Source organism: Branchiostoma lanceolatum, chromosome 16, assembly GCF_035083965.1.
Source record: "Branchiostoma lanceolatum isolate klBraLanc5 chromosome 16, klBraLanc5.hap2, whole genome shotgun sequence".
NCBI classification, from domain to species: Eukaryota; Metazoa; Chordata; class Leptocardii; order Amphioxiformes; family Branchiostomatidae; genus Branchiostoma; species Branchiostoma lanceolatum.
Window position 1 is genome coordinate 2112878 of NC_089737.1, and position 21739 is coordinate 2134616.

At 44.4% G+C, this 21739-nt stretch overlaps 1 protein-coding gene across 2 annotated transcripts; it reads right to left on the bottom strand.

Annotated features, from left to right (window-relative positions):
* Positions 1 to 3379: 3379 nt before the first annotated feature.
* LOC136421410 (uncharacterized) lies at positions 3380 to 21056 on the bottom strand. Of its 2 annotated transcripts, none has more exons than XM_066408688.1 (3): positions 20710 to 21056; positions 7745 to 8416; positions 3380 to 4924 (listed from the first exon to the last, which is right to left on the bottom strand). In XM_066408688.1, the coding sequence occupies exons 2-3, from the start codon at positions 7919 to 7921 to the stop codon at positions 4370 to 4372; spliced, it is 732 nt and encodes a 243-aa protein (XP_066264785.1). In that variant the 5' UTR covers positions 7922 to 8416; positions 20710 to 21056; the 3' UTR covers positions 3380 to 4369. The 2 variants fall into 2 exon arrangements, with proteins under 2 accessions (XP_066264785.1, XP_066264787.1); XM_066408690.1 differs by lacking the exon at positions 20710 to 21056 and adding an exon at positions 13116 to 13385.
* Positions 21057 to 21739: the final 683 nt, after the last annotated feature.

A 21739-nucleotide genomic window follows, 5' to 3' on the forward strand; every position in this document is an offset into this window, starting at 1 on the left:
ACACGGAACTCGCACGGAATGGCTTATACGCACAAGTGTGACAGGGGCTTAACAGCCCGATTGTAAACGGACCATCTCTGTCCAACACTGCTCATGACATCAACGCAAGCATTTTTAATGGTAAATTTAGATATCTTGTTTTTTACGCATCTTTTTGGTGCGCTCTCTCGCATTAGATTTGGAGTCTACCGAGGATGTCGTTTATAAAATTTATTTCTTGTGGCCCTAAATATGATCGACAGACTGGGTTGCAGGGTTGCAGCTCGGAGTCACAGCTGTTGTGGTTTGTAACATCAGATAATGAGGATGACGTGTGTGATGGACGTCGTGTCTGCGGAGTGTTCGGAGACACTGAACCCGCGGCTGGTTAGTGTTGTCAGACACCTCCACTCAGCTGTCCGCTTCTTCTCAGCACACACACACATTCTCTGCTGGTACTGTTGGGGTTTGTTCAGTAAAAAGGAGGGTCTGAGTGCTCTTTTCCGTCAGGCATAGGCAGCGTATTTCTCGATTTCCTGTAATTCGTAGGGATAGCCGTCTTATTCACGTAATTCGTAGCGAGGCGACCAAATTTTGCGTAATTGCCTTCCCGATTACAGCGTAATACGTGGGGGTCTTCTGAATTCAGCGTAAAGAGTTGTAGGGACCCCCATGCAGACCCTCAAAAATATGTAATGGCGAGAGAGCTGAATACTGGGCGGATAAAAACTGGTAGCAATGTACGTTGATGAAGGTTAGACATCCAAGTAGTAAGATACGCCCCAAATAGTTACTCAAGCAACTGGTAGCAATGTCCCCAGAATGGAGTAGTCCAGGTAACCACTAACCAGAGAGTATACTACAAATTTGAAAACGTCTTCGACATATCAAATCGATGCCATGATTCCCAACCTATCATCTGCTTTGAGAACTGGCAAGGTAACATACTATCGTACAATCTTACGTACTTCTGGCAGATTCTCGTCGGTTTCAATGGGAAGAGCTGCGAATTTAGTGAACAGGTTCTTTGGCATATTTGGCGATACATACATAAAGAAAGAGTGATAGAGTGATAGAGTGACGAATTACATGCTAGCTTTTTCCAGTTGATCAGTTTACAACAAAGACCACCGTCGCCATGGCAATGTCTTTTTTTGTTACCATTCTTGTTCCAGCTGTAGCTACACTGGCTTATGCAGGGTTCATTTACCTCTCGGGACTTCAGACTATTTTGAGTCACCTTTATACAGCTGTCTCTCGTTTATTACGTGTGAGAAAACCTGCTCAGACTAACGAGAATGGTTGACACTGGATCCCGAAATTGGTGACTGCCCGTCCGATATCGAATTTTCAACGCCAGTAATTAGTTTATAGTGAGTCATTAATGCACAGTTGTTGTCTTTGGGGAGGCCAGTTGATAGATATTCCATCACCACAGAGGGAGGGCGCTATGCGCGGACGGAAAATGTCTTCACTGTAATACGATTAGAACACTTTTATTGAATGAATGGAGACCTTTACTGTGCATGTAATGTATTGTATGCCCACATGGTTAAGTACAGGTCACAACAAAAGACTACTTTTCAGATACGTATGTATCATAAACGGGATTCAATCTGCCAACTAAGGCTACCAATGTTTAACTTTTTTTACAAATTTGCTTAGCGATGGTTTTCAAATTATACAGCATAGACCTTTTGTACAGTCATTTTTAAGATAAAGATTATCATTTTGATGACAAATTTGATGTAGAGCTAGCTTGGGTCTGGTTGACCAGTGTCCTCAACGGAGCAGGATATAGATTCTATCTTGAGGATAAAGTATCAATTGACTGTGCGCTTATCAATGGTATCTGAAGGGGGTAAGTGTAGGCAGGGGGGCGATAGTTTCAGAGAACTGATAAACTGGATATTGTAATCTTCAAGTTAGGGTAGAGGGCCCACTAAGGGCAATCAATATACTATAAACAGTAAAATCTAGAATGTGATTTCCCTGTTGATTTTCCGATGCCTTGGAGAGTAATGTTTTTGCCCATTTTCGTCCCATTAGCCTTCTTGGTGCGTCTGTAACGTAAAAAACAGATTTCGTGCAGAATGTTTCTGTCATGAAATGACTCAAATCGGACAGCGGAATGTCGAAGTGTTGCCAAAACTCCTTCCGGCCACTTTTCTCCGTCAGCACACCACAAAAGCACCCCTCATGATGACTAACACTTCCCACCAACCGCCATCCTGTTTGGGCCTGGTGGTAACCTTGACTTTCAAATCGGTACGAGTTCAGAAAGGCCGCACGTTTTGTTTTCGTGCTTTTCGGAAATTCAATGTTCATGGGCCACAATTTTCGTTTTCTACCATCAATATCAAGAACGATCGGCATGTCTTGTGAACTTTCAAATAACTTTACGCAACCAAAGGCACGGAATCATGCATTAAAGTGAAACATATATCAACTTGTCAGACATTTTCCTGGTGGAAATTAAAAGGAAATACTGTCGGGGGCGGGAAAATCAAGTCATAATTCTTGATTCAAAGGGATGAATCAGTAATAACTGCAGGGCTGATCTTATTGTCTGCTTGGCGATTACCCTTAGCCTGGCATCCATCTTATTCTAATTCTAGCCCTGGTTGAACACTTGACCGGATTCGGAAGGGCAGTGTACGGTAGCCTCTACCAGACTGCATAGGTCGCTGGGAAAATAGTAGAAACTGGTCAAAAAGACATGCCAGAGGGGTAACTGAGCCGGCATGGGAGTACAGGTTGAGATCTAGGTCGCCAATTTGGCCTATTTCTACTATTTATCCAGTGACCTATGGAGTCTGGTCTGGTAGAGGTATAGGCTAGAGTAGGGTGCAAACCATGCTAGACCCCCCCTCCTCATGACCCTCATCCCTCATGTCGTCAACAATACATGTGTCTGCGGTCCTATTCTTCTGCCTTACCAAAATAGAAAGCTCTCTTTCAACGCCGTTTTCCCCTTATTTCGCGGTTGATCCCTAGTCCGTTTCCGTAGAGTGGACTCTGCCTTCTAGCGTGGGCAGGGCGCCATGAAAGGCCACATTGTCGGCGTTCCAGCTCTAAGAGCTGATTACCAACGCTTAGAACACAAGCGGAGAAACCCCACACCCTCCACTCAACCTTCTACCGCATAAACAGGTACAGGGACCGTCCAAAACTGTCCATGACATCCCAAACAAAACTTCTTCATTTGCCATTTAAAACAACCACGTCTGTAAATTGTGTTGAGGTGAATGCTGTTTCCTAAGCAGCAAATTAAGTTTGTGCAACTGCAAGTAATTGACGTTTCTTTATAGTAACGAGCAAATGTTGTTAAGGACATGTTTTGGACAACTTTTGACGGTCCTCAAACAAGAGGAGAAGACAAATAATGAGCAGACTCGAGTCGAGTTTATCATGTGTACTTGAGGGAAGTTGAGCGCCCTAGCAAAACAACAGGTGCCGAGTGATGGATTATGGGTAATCTGGGTTTCGCAAACGAAACGCAGTAGACCGTGTATTCATTCCTTCCATGATGAGATTCTCTAAGACAATATATTACTTGGGAACGATCCAAAAACACCGTCTGTATTTCTCCCCCGCGCTGGCAATCCCATAATATGTTGATCACACCGCTTAAAACATTCCCACATAACGCTAACGTTTGTTTTTGTTGGACGCAGTCCTTTCCTTTCGATCGTGCCGTGGGAAACAGCAGTTATGTTGACACACAATTTGCGCTGAGTACCGCCTGGAAGAATTCTCGCCTGCGAAAAATCCTCACAGATGCAGTCTAGCTGTCCAGTTTTGCGAAAGATGGTTCTAGTCAAGATGTCGTCTGAAATTCGAAAATGTCCTGAAATTTCGTCTGCAGATGTTCCCGCCATCAACGCCTCACACTCACAAATATACAGATGTCGTCTGCGGGGGTCTGTAGATGATTTCCACATTTCCCCCCGGCTCGCTTCTTGTGGTCCTTTCCCGTGAGAAGGCCCTGACATACAAAAGCTTTACCCTAAATGAAAATAATCTTTTATACAGCTCTACAGAAGTATCGTCTGCAGCTTTCCCCCCACCTGAAAAGCTAGCGACGTCTGTCATGACGTCACCCTCAAACGACAGCTTGTAGTCCATAGTACACGCGATCATCGATTGGCCAGCAATCGGCTACATTGCGGTAACTTGTCCCGGTCCTTTCAGGACCGCCTTTTGAGGACCGGTGCTTTCATATTTTTCCTGCTCAAAAGCTTTTGATATTCTTGACATTTGGAGTCGACGAGTAGGCCTGTACTGTAAATGGTTTGTCAACCATTTCAGTCGGTCCGATCCCGCCTACTTTATTTATTGATCTTTGGCATATTTATTGCATGGTACCTTATTATCTTAAAAACAAGAGCTAGTACGAGTAGCTAGAACTGTCTTTGTCGCAAGTATCGGACGCCGAGTTGTCGTCTGACGTCGTCTTCTGCGCATGCGTGAACGAGGGCGGCCTCGGACAGAGCCTCCCCAGGCTGGGGATGACGTCACGATCCTTCTCCTCCACCGCGATGATATGCTGGAAACAACATGGCTGCGAGATATCACATTTCTTGGGCAGTTTGAACTTGACCTTCCCGCCTTCCTTCTTGCGGTGCTTCTTTTCCCGCGTTCTCATGGGGCTGACCACATCCGGGTTGGTCGTCAGTGTCCAAATCGTCCGTAAGAAGTCCGAAGCTGCCATCTCGTCGTCGAAACTGAATCCGGCCAGTTTCCTTCGGTCCGTGGACACCATCATGGTGTGGAAGCCTTTGTCCGGGGCCTTGTAGTTGGTGTAGTTGTCCACGGAGTCCTGCCAGAGGATGAAGCCGGTCCCCCGCTCGGCCAGGAGGATCCGGAGTTTCCGTTTCCGGCGGGGACAGTCGCCCGTGTCGAACACCACGGTGGGGATTCCCGTAGAGTGGTACTTCCAACCCTGGGGAAAATACATGGCAATGGAAGTCTTAGTATTCAACATTTCTATGGAGTGGTATTTCCAACCCTGAAGAGAACACACGACAGCAGAAGATTTGATATTTAGTCTTTTCAATAAATTGAAAAAAAATAACCTTGTGATACTGTGGACAAGTTTAACTACTTAATTTGACCCCTCGTGGCCAAAAAGAAAATGACAACCAAATTGATGACACCTATATAAAATAAAGCAAATACACCAACATATGTTTAAAGCCCCTTTGCAAAAGATTCATACTTTCAAGGAGGTGATAGTTGAACTGAAAGCTTTTTAGGAAAAATCAATATATTATCAGCTATGTCCCAACAATGCACAACCTTTATAAATAAAAAAAATATAATTTTATTCTTAAGGCACAACAAAATATTCTTTCAGGAAAACGTTAAGTCATTTGCAGCCTACATACCCGTCATAACACGACATTGTCATACTCAAGTTATCTTTGCTGTAAATAGAAACTCTAAACTCTTTCTCGTACATACCTACTCTGTAGCACTGTATTATATGGACTAAGTACTTTGACGATCGCTTGGAGTACATCAAACTAGAGTATTTAGGACACTGTGACAGTTGATTGACGTTGACAATGCCTCAGTTATCTCCCGTGAGCTGTAGTGATGGACGTGTGTTTGGGGTCCACAGCTGATTTGTTCAAGGGCGACTCGGGTTACCACAATATACAACGTTAGGGGTCAGGCTTAATGACACAGGCGTGACGTGGTATTTACAACGACTCTGATAACGACATAGACAAACGTAACGATTCTATGACAATGGGAAGGGGGGTGAAATTGTGCTTTTTGGCACATAGAATTTACTGAATTGATAGAGGGGGCGTCGTTGAAGGTTGGACATCCAGGAAATGAGATACTCAATACAAAATTTCATAAAGCAACTGTATAAATTACGTTTCAGACGTCAGGGACAAAGGCAGCAGATGCTGTCCGAAAAGTCTGGCCGTTTAAACAAAATTTACCCAGTTGCTTGAGTTACCTTTGTGTTGAGTGATAGAGAGGGAGTTGAGGCAACGTCGAGACAAATAAGCTTATTTTGTACATTCTCAAGGGCTGTGTGTATTATTCCTCTATATAATCATCTATCTATGTACATGCTCATGTATTTTCTTCTAGACTAGTTACTTGCTGTCTTTTTCCAACCATCCCCAAAGTCTAGATCACGAAATGTTAAATATCATGCGTACTGTAAAAATATACAGGATGTTGTTGTCCTTGTTTAACGTCTGCTTCGTCGCTAGACGTGGCCTCTTAGCTTGGTGCGGAGTCACTCACTCCGCGCCCCTCGGATTAACACTGGAAGTCTCCAAGCATCGACCAGCGTCCTGAACTGAATCCCCAGGACAACATGTGTACGTCCGCGTGACCAATCCATACACAACAGCACGCGTGCAGATTAGCAGGGGACATTTACGCCTACGGTTAACCTAAAAGTCAGATCATTTCCAGGGCCCACACAGGCTAGCCTCGACCAGGCCTTCCTACGGGCGTAGGGATCGTAGGATTGGGGAAAAAAATAAATGATTGGCTAGTAGAGTCAGTCCACGGTAAAGTCAATAATTCTCCTGCATATGAAACCCTATGGTGGCCAAACGTCCCTGGCAAATATTCTCCCTATAGCTGGCGTAGTCAGTGTGGTAGAGACTAATTACGCCTACGTTTAACTTCAAAGTCAGATTCAGTTTCCAGGGCCCAACCAGGCCAGCTCCTCGGCTCCAGGGCCAACATACTCTCAAGGAAACGTGCCCACCTCCCTGAGCGAGGCCCTGCAAAGTTTTCTATAGGACATTTTGGGTCTGGAGCCGAGGATCTGGCTTGTCTATAGCCTCTACGTGTCTCCACTGGTCACAGGAAAGGGTAGAAATTTGCAAAATAGATAGATAACGTACCAGATGAGTTACCTGTCCTGGGAGTACAATTTGCGACCGAACTTCTCTGGCATGTTATCTGTCTACTTGGCCAATCCCCACTCTTTCCAGTCCCTAATGGAGCCTGGTATAGGCTAGCTTGTGTATGCCCTGGCAACAGCCTGGCTTCCAGTCTACATGTACCTTACGCCCACGGTGTACAGAAAGTCCCACAAAAACAGCCCTCTACACCGCCTCTTACCGTCACACTTGACCGTGCACTTCACAGCAGTTCTGAAATCCACCCCCGAAACTCGAGACCCCTCTAAAAGTGGATAAGTACCCTTTTGGCCTAATCCATGCGCAAGGTTTGTAGTTTGTACCGCGGCCTGTCTCGGGTCCCTCCGCTTCTAGCTCCACTGACAGAGACATACAACCGCCCAGCATACTTTACATGTCCGACAGACCATAGAATGTCTGACCGCATCCTAAGTACTATTGCAAAGTTCCAAACTGTCATCTTTAACATAAGCTAACACATATATCTAAAGATACAGATCTCGTGGTGCATTGGCCCAAATTTGAATACAGTTTGTTTCCTCGCATTTCCACTAAAAAGGTACATAACGCTACAAAGCGCATACAAACGTCAGTTGATATCTTGAACATACGTTACCGATACCATTACCGCCTGTAGCGACCAGCATACCCAAATGTCATTCAAATCGAGTAACTGCCTCAACTCTACAAGGCTATGATTTAGCACAGCTACAAAAACAATACAACAGAGCATTTCTAGCATTTCACGATCAATGTGAATCTTAACTATTGTCTATCTCGACATCATAATTGTTAAGTTTATAATCTTTTTTGAAGCCATGTTATGCATCAGTATCAGAACACTAAAGACTTTTACATACCTGCATGTCGGCCATGTCCTGAACGCTGGCAAAGTACAGGTTAGCGAGTCCAGCGCACACAAACACTTCTGTCTTGTAGCTCCGAAACGCACTCTCAATCTGTAGGACATCGTGATCCGTGAAGTCCATATTACAACTCCCTCCGTCGTACACTTCCACAACTGTTAAATCGCCCATTTTTGTCTCAAAATAACGCTTGTGGTTTTTCAGTCCGTGCACAAATTCTTGAAAATACAATCCCAGACTCTTACGCGATCTCAGTTGTCCGTATTACCATCCTTGTAGATTTGGTGACGTCTCCTTCCCACTGAATATCAAACATCATGTTGGCGGTTATTTCCCGGTTACTTGTCTCATCAGATCAGAGCGAGGCCTGGTATTGCATCGCATATCACCTCTCTCCGCTAACTCGCGTGTAATACAGTCCAGTCATTGCCGCAGTGTCCAGACCCGCAAGTTTCTTGGATCTTTCTTCAAGACGTCCAGCGTTCCTCTTAAGTCTTTCTGCTCCGCAGGAAGGCGATTTTCTAGCGTTGTCAATCCGTCTGAACAATCCAAGAAACCGTCAGCCTTGTTGTACGGCAGGGGGAGGAACAATTGTACAAATAACGCCGCCGGTTGTGGCCGTCTGTCCCGCTAGCTCACTGGATACTTGCAAGTGATGACCGGGTTCTGTTACGGGGAGGAATAAACGTTATGAGCAAAATAATGAAAAACAACGTAATTCTACATAGATCTACACCAACAAACAGTTGTGGATTCATATCAAAAGAATTTTAATGAACCAGAAGCTGACGATATGATCTATTTGTGGAGATTTAGAGGAAACGGGGGTTAAATTTGTCATGTACACATATGAGATCATGTCTCCCGTTAAGCGGACAGGCGGGGAGTGTGGAGGGGTCAGCTCTGTGACCTCCACTGTGGCGATGGAATGTCATCATGCTCAGTCAACCACTCCGACGAACAAGGCCCTCCGCCAAAACAAAGTGGGCTGCAAAAACTAATCTCTAAGCCGATGTATGGCGCTACAGATTGTTTTTGTACGTCCGTCTGCGAGGTTTTGCACCTCTTTATAATAGCGTAAAGCAAGGGTCTGGCTAGGGAAACGCCATACGTCCAATCGCCGCAAAAGCGTACAGAATCAGAAGTCATGCATCTGTTTGGAGATAACAGATCACAACAGAAACACCACTATTGTCTTTCTAAGAGGTTATAAAAATAATGGTTTAGACCCGTCGAGACAATTTTGTCCCTTCAAAAAACATCCCTGTCTGTGTTGTCGTCGGATACAGAGAAGCGTTCCGTCCAAGTTCAACTCCGACTGTTAGCGTAAACAGGGCGCATCTGTGCAGGGGTGATGACATACACAGGCCAGTTGGTCGGGTAGAAATGACGTACGTGGCTAAGAACCACGTAATGGATACTGCAACGCAGACAAAACCATCTTATCGTAGTCAAATTGTGTATTAGAAAGCGCACTTTTGTTTCAACTTTTAGTTAAGCGTCCAACCTCGAAAGTTGTTCAAACCCGTTACTGCCAGCAGGAGTTAGCCTGGGTTTGGGTTCCAGACTATTTCCAGGGTCCACAGACTCAACACAGAGCAGCTCCTCGGCTTTAGTCCTCAATGACCAAGATGCCCCCAAGGACCCCCCCCCCTGACACGGAGTTCGGGAGGGGGGTCCCTGGGGGCATGTTGGCCCTTAAGCCAAGGAGCTGGCCTGTAGGATGGGCCCTGGCAAGTCTGGTTAGCCCGGAGTCTACTTTTGAGACTAGCAGACTGGCATGTCGTCTTGCACCAGTAACGCCAACTCCACACACGGAATGTACCCTGGATCAAACGGAAGGAAGTCGTGCAGGTTTTAAGTGTCTTTAACTTAAAGACGTCACGCCGGTGTCGTGTGTTCCTTTCAAGTAAACAGGACGCACGAAGGAACCTTACGGATCTACCACACTGCGCATGCGCGGTTAGAGCTAAAAACAATGACGTCATGAGAAGAGAATTTTCAAAGAGCCCCGTGAACGTCATACGAAGATCTTCAAGGATTGTTAGAAAAGTAACTTGTTTTCAAACTTTTTTGTGTCGCTTATTTCCGGTGGTTTTCGCTGGTGACACCTCAATGTATGTTGCCAAAACAGATCGTATTGTGTCATCCTAACCCCACGCGTTGTCTGGTAAAATAAAGGCGCGACATATAATATATTGACGATACCCAATATCATCATCATCTCCATCATGGTTGTCAGTAGCTACATCACGGTCCTGAGGCGAGCCGTCATTGTTCTCCATTCAGTTTCTGTCAGCTAGCGCTGCTGGTTGTTAGAATATGATATAGAACAAGCTTTATCGATGCGGCCTTTGTACGGTCAATTGCAACTACAACCTGCAAAATACTTAAGTAGAAATCAAACTAAATCTTAAAACTATTCTTACTAAGCAATAAAGGCTAACATGAGTTAATCCGCAATATCATACTGAAAATACGCCACGATACACTCGATATATAACGTTAGCATTCTAAAAACATCAAACCTCACAAAATCCTGTGCACATTCAAACGAACTGAGAACTACAACATGTACATTGAAACATTCTTGACGAAAAACGTCTAGACTGACTGCTTGTGCCTTTGGCATTCTTTACTGACCTTTGTTGATAATGGGGTCAGTGACCGTATAAAGAACGCACGTGTTTTTCTGGGACAGTGCAACAGGGGGGGGGGGGCAGTTGTGACGATGTTACAATCAATATCTCTACACTAGCTGCACCTGTGCTTGTATGGAAAGGCGGGCTTACAATGTTCGGAGAACTTCCAAAGCGCAATCCAAATATTTGTCATGGTCCACAAAGTCGTTTTAGTGAATCAATTATTGTTTCAGAGGGCTTTCAGTGACTAGAATAATTTGTCGTTACATTTTTATTACTTCACATTGGGATCTCGAATTTTTTAGCGGAAGGGGATAGGAAAGGCTTCTGACACATTGAAACGATCCAAAAAAGAATGGCCAGGAGAATGAGCTATTGACTGTAGTCGAACTTTTCCGAATGAATAGCTCAGACACGGAATGTGCCAATCATTACAAACCCGAGTCGTGCCCTCGTCCCTCGTCGGCAATGACCCGAAGAGAAACCGGCGCCCGAAGCACTTTCGGACCCGAGCCAAAACAACCCACTGACAGGGCTCGTCCATTTCAACACCTTAAGAAATAACGTCTCTTTAAGACTATGATATCCCTATAGCTCAACAGATAGCAGCCAGACAGTCAGTCAAGCCCCTGGTTCCAATTAGTTAGTGACTGAGAGACCCCGGGTCAATCCGGGGAAGGGCATTCGGTTGGGGCTGCATCCGTCTTTCGGAAGGGACGTAAAATGGAGCTCCCGTGTGTTTGAGAAGGTGCATCGACCGAGCGCTGTCAAGCGACCCCTCCATGTAAAAAGATAACCTGCTGTACAGAAACAGCAATGAAACTTGCCGACATGATGAGCCACCTATGTGCCACAAGGTGAACAACAACAAACTTTCAGACTGATACCTTTAATCATGTTTCTCTAGAACACACCACTCATCATTTTCCCGCCTCCTCGTAACTTCCCCTCTCGGGGCCCTCCCTTGATTTTCCAAACGGGCCAGCCCTGACTACTGCACGCTTTCTAACGTTCGCTTATGTCCTGCCCAATGCTTTACGCAAGGCTGTTTGTGTACAAACGTTAATTTTCGGGTTTCTGGATGTTGAGACGTGGCTCTGTGACCCTCAACACCCTTCTTGTTATCTCTAAAAGCCGGGATGATCACATCCAAGCTGTCTGTAAATGGTGTAAGTCCGGGACCGCAGCCAAAAGAAATAATTTACCGCCCGAACAAACGCTTACGCAAGAAGCCTGTGCTGTGCGGGTGCACTTGAGCTCTTCAAAGCTTGTCTTGGCTGTTGTACTAAGGCAATGTAATGTTTATGTTATCCCCAAACGGATGGCTATACAGTGAAGACCGTGTTTGTATATCCGTGTATCGTTGAGAATCATCTTATAGCAGCTAAGTTCTATACCATACTATGTATGCTCATATTTTTTACGATCCCTTTTCTGCTAGTCTTTGCCAATCCCAACAACCTTCCTTTTAAAGTCGTAAGGGTAAATGTTATATCTATCGTATTCCACCGCACCGAGCTAGCAGTGCTTTAAAGTAAAGAAGTCATGATAAAAGCCATCGGTTATATCAAATTCAGTTACGATTCACCCTGTCTTTGAGCCATACCTGCCATAACGGGCATTATGTCTTTCAAGCAAATGTTAGGAAGGAAGATCTTCTCTCTTAAGTTACATCCGCCTGAAGATGACACGTGACGTATTTATAACTTATATTATATCATACATGTATATAGATTATATCAAGCAGATGTAGAAAGGCAAAGTCGTAACGTTTCTTAACTCCAAATTCTGCGTAGCATCCGGCCTTCCTATGTAGAAAAGGTTGAGAGCTTGACAAATGTTACGGATTTTGCCTTTCTACATCTGCTTGGAGATTTGCACATGTACACCTGTAACCCCATCCCGGCGCCACATGCCATGCACACGCCTGCCCCCCTCCCCCAATCCGCGACACAACGCCTCCCGCTGCCATCGTATTGTCGGAATCCCGCCAGCTTCACGTCCTGACATCCCGGCACGTTCCTAGCCTCTCTACCAGGCTCCAGACGTGGCTGGAAAGAGTAGAAATCGGTCCAATAGAGGAGTTGGCCAGCCGATAGATACAATTCCCTCTATCGGCTGGCCAACTCCTCTATTGGACCGATTTCTACTCTTTCCAGCCACGCCTGGAGCCTGGTAGAGGCTAGCACGTTCCTAGCCTAGCAGATCGTAGACTTCGGCAAAAAAGTTCAGTAATTTTCCAGGCGAGTCAGTCCACGGGAAGGTTAACATTTCCCCCTCTGCGCCTGCAAATGAAAACCTATCATGGCCAAACTCTCCTGGCAATCATTCTCCCTATAGCCGGCGTGGTTAGTCTGGTAGAGCTCGAGACTAGCGCGTTCCAACGTTTCGTGTTATCATGGCGACTCTAAAAATAACCCAGCTACAATTCCTAACCTAGTTATATATCACTCACAAACCTATTTTGTAGACTTGATGATATAATATTTTCTAAAGAAAGATCAAACGCTATAAAGGGCTATAAACATGTATAAACGGATTGTTTCCACACTATTTTTAAGAATCAATTTTATAGACGTCAAGCCGGCGCCAGTGTTAACCTAGCCAAAACCTACACGCCAATGCTTTTTAAAAATGTAGGTCGTTAAGGCCTACGATGTCATGCAAAGCAGGAGGAGAAATACAGCTGTAGGACAAGGTCTTACAGAAAGTAAACTTGGTACCTCGGCAAAGTACATTATTCCAGGATATCCGAATCTCCTTCCTCCACAAGAAGTCATAACAGGGTATGGGATATCCATATGGGTGTCCCGTATCAGCATATCAGTTCTGGAAACTTCTGATACAATCCGTACATGAAAATCCTCGGAGCAGAAAGGGCGACTTTGAACTTCAGATAAGATAGAATGGCCGAACATCGAATACCTCCATGTTTGAAATGACCTTTTGTCCTTGCTGCACAGTGACTTGACATCGTGGACTGTGGTCAGCTGTTAGGTGTGGATTGATGTTGACCTCATCTGCAGGGACCGACCGGGGCTATTAACGGTTAACCTCGACTAGGGACAATCCGTTAGCTATGGGTGGTAGGGGTGGTATCAACGACGATCAGTCCTTCATAGAAAATACTAGTAGATATTCGTACCGATTACATGGTAGAATACTGTAGTGCTTTGGATCATTTGCTGGTACCAATTCTTCAGTAACTTGTATTCTTCAAGTTTTCTGTTATATCGGTTTCTTTTATACGTGACATAAAGGAAACAGAACATCTGAAAACACTCACAACATCTGCTTGGGTATCAGATGTTCTGCATTTGTGTTAATGCTTTTAATTAGCCTGGTATCTAAACCTATTATAGCTCTTAGCTCTTTCGTCCTCTCCGCAAATAGAGACTCGGCAGCTATAATAGGTTTGGATACAAGGCTAAATAAAAATACTAGTACAGTCTGTAACACAGAAGGTGTGTCCCTATAGCTCAATTGGTAGCAACCTCACAGTTGGACTCCTAATTTCAATTAGTTGCTAACTGGGAGACCCCCGGGTTCGATCCTGGGCCAGGACATCTCGGTTGGGAATGCCCCCGTCTTTCGGACAGAAAGGAAGGGACGTAAAATTGGGGTCCCGTGTTTTAGGAGCGGTTTATCGAGCACGTTTAAGGAGAAGGGCCAGTAACCCCTCCCTGTAAAAATATACCCTGATACTGAAACAGAGAGAAACTTGCTGTCCTATGTGCCACTAGGCACTACAACTTGTCAAGGTTAGGGTCTAAACGAACGAACACATATAGCCCTCTACAGGGATATTTCTCCCATCAAACCTGTCTGACAACATCTCTCGTAAAGGTCAAGGGTTAATGTTCTCGTCCGTGTTGTTTATCTAACAGTAAACACGATCCGATGTTTTCAGTAAAAATATCCCCCTCCGGACCCGACCAAATCTGCTGACGACACTCAGTTGATTATCTTTCCGAATTCGAGACAAGACTTAAAACTAAACAAACTGTAAGTTCGTAACGCATTCCATGTGTTTTGTTGGTAGGGCAATCATCCCGGACATTTTGTCCAACCTTTTTTCAAACTATTACAAATGTATTACATTCGTCAAGAAGTTTATGTTTTTGGTAGCGTTTTGACGTATGTATGTATAACGTTATGTGGTTGAACAGCATAATTCAAGAAGCTATATGTATGGATTCTCATGAAATTTGGTATGTGGTTAGGTCTTGTCCTATCAAAGAAATGATCACATTCTGGGTCCCCTGGGGGCTTTCGTAGGTACTGCAGCAGATCTTCCGGTTTTGATACCTCGTTTTTTTGGTGTTTCGTTCCTGTACTTTTTTTGGTGACAGTGTTGGTATTGTCCGATAGGGCGCATGTGTCATCCTACTAACCCTTTCCATAGTCATTTTCTCCTAGTCTCTACCAGACTGACTCCATGGAGATATGGCTATATGGAGAATCATTGCGCGGAGAGTTTGGCCACAATAGCTTTTCGTTTCCTGGCGCAGTGAACTGACTCTCCTGGCCAAATATTGAACTTTTCATTCATTTAGTTGCCGAATTCTACAACCCGTGCCTCCGTAGGAATAGCCTGGAGTCCAGCCTTGGCGGGGAGCGGACGTTGGGAGCGGACTAAAGAAGGTAGGACTCCAGGCTGCCGTATGCGTAGGAAGGCCTGGTGGAAGCTAGTTTTCTCCCACGTCGCATCTCTGTTGGACCGTTTTAACCTTGGAGTTTGTTTATGCCCCTGACTCCTACCCGGTACAGTCTGGGCGTCAGTTCGACACACAGCGTGGTTTTCTTCAATGTCAGACGATCGCGGTTCCGCGTAGGAGGACGGGAAAAGGCAATGGCACTTTACGTCACTGTTACACCCACAGCGGCCATGTTCTGTCTCTGACTCATGTTTTTCGGAAGATTGAGTTAGAATTCTTCACGGAAGGAACAAAGTCGTGACATGGTCTCTACTTGTACTCTCTAAGCAGAGGTTCGGCTCTGACTGGTTTTGACGTGTTTTTAGACGTTTTTGTCGGGCTTTCTATTTTGTCTCGTTTTCTTTTAATTTTTGTCATCAGCGTCGAAAACCAGCCAGCCCAACCTCTGCTTGGAGCATTGGAGAGTATCTACTTGAATCGCACCATTGCTGAATGCAAAGGTACTCACACAAAAACTAGCAAATAATACTTTCATGATTATAAGTTTTCGCACGTTTACGGTTTAGTCTGTACTCTGTTCATAAAAGTAACCAACCAACACCTAACAGACGCCTTGGGATTTTTGAAAAAATATATGTAACATTTACTAACATAATTCAACCAGGGTACACGCTGAAAAGATACGTCCAAACAGATCTCAAACCCAACGTCCTCCCGTATCATGCACTCCTGTAAATCTAAACTGTGCATAAGGGGGGGGGGGGGGTGCTGCACTAGAGATCTCTCAACCCCACTTTTTTTCCAAGTGGCGGATTTATATAACCTGGCAGATTAATGTTAATGGAGGTTAGTTGAAATTGACCAAATAGGCTGGAGTAATTTGCTCGAGGAGTTAGCCTGCCAAGAATTTGCTTGGGTTGGGTTGGGTTAACGTTGCAGAAGTATCTTCTTGTCAAGTCGCCATGGCGGAGGTTAGGAGGTTATGATATGAGACGGGCCCTAATTCCGACAATTTCTCCGTACCTTGTCAACCTTTCATCAGACAGCCTTGCCGGGCTTTTCCTCAATTAATCTCCGAAGGCCAAAAACAAGGGCGTTCCTTTTCTGTCGGCTTTATAAACAAACTCTGCCTAAGCGTGTTTATCCATCCATACAGCCGTTGCCCCTTGTTTTTTTGTTAACACAGGAATTTTCTAGCTTTTATTTCTTTGGTTTTTTTGCAACTTCAGGAGTGGTGTCCAAAGGTTTTGACTCCGCTTTTTTTAAATTTCAATCTCTCCCACTGTATTGTAAACACTATAACCCTTTCGCTTTTGATTTGATAAAAAATATATCTTGTAAAGTAGAATGGCCACTAATTTTGTTCTTTGAATGCATATGGAAAGGAAATTATGTTATATATATATATATGAGGGTATGTATGGGGGGGGGGTCCAGACAACGTTTTACGCTGAAGTCAAAGAACCCCCTAAAGGCCTATACGTATTACGCAAAAATTAAGGAAGCCAATTACGCAAAACTTGGTCTCCTCGCTACGAATTACTTGAAGAAGATGACTTTCCATACGAATTGCGGGAAATAAATTTGGATAGCAAGTTTGCCCGCATATAACGGAAAAGAGCATGTAGACCCTCGTAGATTGATGAACGCAGTGTAGTGGAAAACAGAGTTATTTTTGGCACAGTGGAGCGACTAACGCACCTGTTTCTGTTCAAAACACAGCCAAAAGATTCAAATGCAAACATCAAAACAGTCCCTCCTCGTTTCCTCAACAGTGTCCACACATTGGGATGATCCAAGGTTAACATACTTTGAGAATGATGTGTTGTGTCCTTTGGCTGACTTAAAAAATTGCCCTCGGATAATAACAAGGTAGCTTTAAATTGACATAGGTTCAACAAAGACCAACTCTGGTATGCTTTACTTAGCACACTAAAAATAAGCCTCCTTTCTCTTTTAACAGATTTATGGTGGCACGCTTTCAAGAAAACGGGAGGCATATGTCAAAAACAAAAATAGTCGAAAACCATTTCAATCAAGTTTAGAAGGACGGTGTGCTTGTTTTGGGTGCTGAATGTGGGCCAACGACTCCAAAATATTATTTTTGGCATTGAAGTCGCTGTAAGATCAAGGCTGCCAACATTCTTGAGGAAAACACACGACATCAGTTTCTTGTCAGACGACGCCATCTTGATTTGGAGGGATTCGATGGAACACAGACGTGACATGCGCGTCATTTCCCGCCAATGTTTCTTCCTTATTTGGAAGAGTGCCGAACAAACTTTCCCCCAACAAACTCTGTCCGTGTTTGCCATCTGTCTGAACTGTTTATGGCTGTGAGATGTTATAGACAAAAGGAATACAGTTGGTTGGCAAGTTACCTCGCAAAACAAAGTTCCAAAAAAGTACTGAAACCTTGCTTCAGTCGTAGATGGAAGATGTGAGGAAATACGTCTGAAATTGATGACCTATTGTGACAATGTATATTTTGCACTCAAATTTACTGCGAAGAAGGAATCAGTGTCGGAATGGGATGAAACTAGTTCTTCATTTGGCGACAGCAAGAGTTCCTTTTCCAAGTGTTCTTAATAGACTTAGCTTCCTGAATAGGATGACACCTTGCCATAGACGGTGAGCTTTTGGAGGTGTCTATTAAATTACATTTGTATAATTTAGATAAGCAGCTTTTATACCTATTTTGTACACTGTTCTTTTATGTATTTTATTTGCATTTAGTCTTCGGGCATGAATTTGCAATAAACTTCTTATTAAACCAACCTCCTTGATTAAACTTAGACCCCTCCAAAATCTCGAGAAGCAATATTGTTTTCTAAATTTGTCACATGACATTATGATATTACATATATGATAAAGTTTACGAAAAATAAGTTTTCAACAGTTCTATTTTGATACCGAGCATGTTAACCGTTCGCAGCCTATGGCTATACCGCTATAGTAGTAATGACGTAGAACAACAAGACTGTCTGCCTAACTGTTGATCATTGTCGTCAAATAAGCGTCACAACGAGCGTTGTGGTGCCCAGACTCAAACATCACCATGTCGCCAATGGGGTTGATTGTCTAGTCTCTACCACACTGACTACGCCAGCTATAGGGAGAATATTTGCCAGGGAAGTTTGGCCACCATAGGTAGAGTAGAGTAGAGTAGAGTAGAGAGTAGAGTAGAGTAGAGTAGAGTAGAGTAGAGTAGAGTAGAGTAGAGTAGAGTAGAGTAGAGTAGAGTAGAGTAGAGTAGAGTAGAGTAGAGTAGAGTAGAGTAGAGTTTACGGTCAAGTAAGATGTTCTTCCAGGTGAGACGGCTCCTTATATGTCTCCAGTGTTATAAGTCATATAACCTCCTTGCTCCCAACTGTCCCAGAATCAACCGCGTAACTTCCACCTAAACCCAAACTGGGTCAACCCGCAACCCTCTCACGAGATAAGGGTGAGTGAATGGGGACATGTCACACTTAAGAGGCAGGGGCTTGTTAACAGCGATCGTGGTAAGAACTTCAAAGAGGTGATAGCAATCTGAAACTAGCTATAGAAAAAAATAACTCCAAGAGCGCGACCCCCCTCCAGTAACATTCAGTGACATACTTGAAAGTTGTATTCTGCAATTTAGCTGCTTGAAAGCAGAAAAGTAGTGCTAGTCAAAACATAAAGGTAACTTGGCGAAGGTAATTCGATCTTGTGAGTGATAGTTATGGTAATGCATGATTGAGTAAAATGCAAACTTCCTTCTTTCTTAAAGTTTCTATGATCAATGTACCAATCAGTGTATCGACTGACTAACCAAACCGTAATCGTCAACTTACAACTTGAACAATGGTTGGAAGGAAAACTGCATGATTGAGTAAAGGGCTACTAGTAACTTCCTTTTTAACTTCCTAAACTAAAAGTACCGATCAGTGTATCGACCAACTAACAAAGGCTACGCAGGCCAAAGGCAATGGTTTCTCTTCAAGCTTTACTGTCTTGGAAGGATTGAGACCGAGATTGTTGCGCATACTACTGTCCATAGGTTATCTTGAAAATCTATGCGAAATAAAAACCGTATGCTGGACCTGACACCTGTCTGGCGAGGGTCATGGCCCGGCCACACACCGCTGACCTCCGCCTGAACCGGCACCGTGGATGGGAGGGGGAGCTAGGCCACCCCGCGGGGAGGGGCCGCCATGGACGGGAGGGGCGCTAGGCCACCCCGCGGGGAAGGAGGGCACCGTGGCCGGGAGGATACGCCATGCCACCCCGTGGGGAAGACCGGAAGGATACGCCATGTCAGCCCGTGGGGAAGGAGGGTAAGCTCCAAGCAGATGTAGAAAGGCAAAATCGTAACGTTTCTCAAGCTCCCGGTTCCACAGTCCGCGGAGCAGAGGACATCAAACCGGGAACTTGAGAGACGTTACAATTTTGCCTTTCAACGTCTGCTTGGAGATTAGAAGGAGGGCGCCATGGACGGGAAGGGGCGCAAAAAAATATCCTTTGCAGCAGGATACGGATGCATGGTTTCATGGTATTATATTGTCGTTCTTAATATGGTGAGTCAAAACGTATTGTTTTCTTGTTGTTGTCTATTAATATCATCGTCATCGATATAGAAGACGGCAGCTAGAAAAAAAGGTGGTAATTTTTAAGATCCTATTCAGCCCGCGGCATCTGACAGAGACCATAATCTGTTCGTCAACTAAAACCAGAGATTTGACCGGTCACTAGGTCATTGGCTTGATTAGAACCCAAATTTATGGCAACGGCCTTTTTTCTGTGAGTAAGATGATATTCCTTCTTAAGCAGCACCGACACGACGCCAAAATTTGACGTATCCTAGTAGAGAGTAGGGAAAATTGATTGGAAGTTACGTGAAAGACAATAATCGCGTGTTGAAATTTGAATTTTTGTGGGGGATTTAGACCATTCAACGACCTTTCCATTTTTCCCAGCGCAATGCTGTGCGTGGTTTCCGGATCCCAATGTTGTAGTTACTTCATGCGGAAGAGAGATGAATTGCAATGGCTCATAAAGCATTGTGAGCATAGCTATAGAGGGTAGAGCCAAAACACAACCGGGTTCCAAGTTTCACCTTTGAATTTCTTCAAGAATTTTACTTGATTTTGCTCGGGCTTCTGGTACATTAAAAGTACATGTATCTCTTATACACACGGAACCTTTCCTCACAAAAACAGTAGAATTCTACCGAAACACGGAAGTTTACAAGCTAGGAGAAATTCTTCAACTGGCACCTCCTTTTATCCACCCTTTGTTGAAGACTTTTATTGTCGAAATTGACCTAGAGAGTAATTTTTTTGCGAAGTGAATAACCGGTATAAAGAATACACACCACTCGAAATACGTCCACTGACTTAAACCAAACAACACACCTGCTTCGGCATTTGTTACTCTCCAAGCAGAGGATGGGTTCCGGCAGGTTTTTGACGTGTTTTTAGGCGTTTTTGTCGGCCTTTCTACTTTTGTAAAATGAAAAAGTAGAAAGGCCGACAAAAACGCCTAAAAACACGTCAAAAACCTGCCGGAACCCATCCTCTGCTTGGAGAGTAGGCATTTGTTACGTTAAGGGAAATACAGAATGTATATGTCGGCTTACTGCACACGCATACAACTACAACTACAAGTACAAGGAGTCTAGCATATTGTACCTTACCTTTTCCGCTGTGGAGTTTTTCTGTGTTGAGCCACGCCACTTATCAATCACCTTATCGCTGCAGACGCAACTAAAGGCACAAGAACAGTCCAACAGTATCCTCGCCGCGCTTTTGACAGACCAGGGCTCTAAACTGCGCGATAGATCACTGCGCGCTGTCCGCCTCTGTCGTGTGTTGTCCTGTCTGGCTGTCACTCAAAACTCCGCGAGGCTGACAGGACTGTGATTCTTCCAACGCGACAGAGCAAGAAATCGCCCATCCCTGGCTCGAATAGCGCGGTAAACACCGACTTCCTGCTCGGAAACGGGGGCGGGAACTAGTTTTCAGACGAATTCTTCCGAGACACCGAACGCAACCGTGTTCCTCAAACGTTGTCAGAAAAGTCAGGACACCGTTTCCTCTTTAACAATAGAATCGTCCCCAGCTTTGGGCTATTTTGTAAATAACTGCACATGCTCTTTGAAATTGTCTGTTGGCGACAACAACTGCTCTCCAGTCTCGCCATGAAAAGGATAGCGTTGATTCTTCCGACTCAGGGACTTCCGTGACTTCAAGGCCACTACGGAACCCAGACAGTAATTAATGACAATACGGCTGTCCGTAAAGGTAGACCTGGGACATAAGCTAAGGTGTAATACTAAATCAAAGGGATGTAGCTCAACTGGAAAACTTGCTGACCTATGAGCAAATATGAACGACAACAAAAGTACTCAACCTTACCAAACTGCGGGAAGATTCAAAGAATGAAAAGAAGGAAGCATCCTGTCTGGTGGTTGGTCTCCATGGCAACGTTTGCTTTCGAGGTTTAGACGGGAGACGAATGTTTTCCTGTGACGTCATTACAATTAGAAGTTTGGACTTTATCAAGAAGCTCACATAGCAATGATATTTCCTGTATTCAGTTTCAGCAAGAACCTCCTTGGTTTCAGAGAGGGGTTGTTGTTGTTGTTGTTGTTGTTGTTGTTGTTGTTGTTACACGTGACATGGCATGGTATATCTCGCGAAAGAGGAAAAAATCATCAGAAAGCT

Bases quoted from the DNA above. Each gene is read 5' to 3' on its own strand.
- LOC136421410 (XM_066408688.1), bottom strand. From the start codon at position 7,921: ATGGGCGATTTAACAGTTGTGGAAGTGTACGACGGAGGGAGTTGTAAT. The intron at 4,925-7,744 runs GTATGTAAAAGT...TATTTTCCCCAG, and splicing joins AGGACATGGCCGACATGCAG to GGTTGGAAGTACCACTCTAC.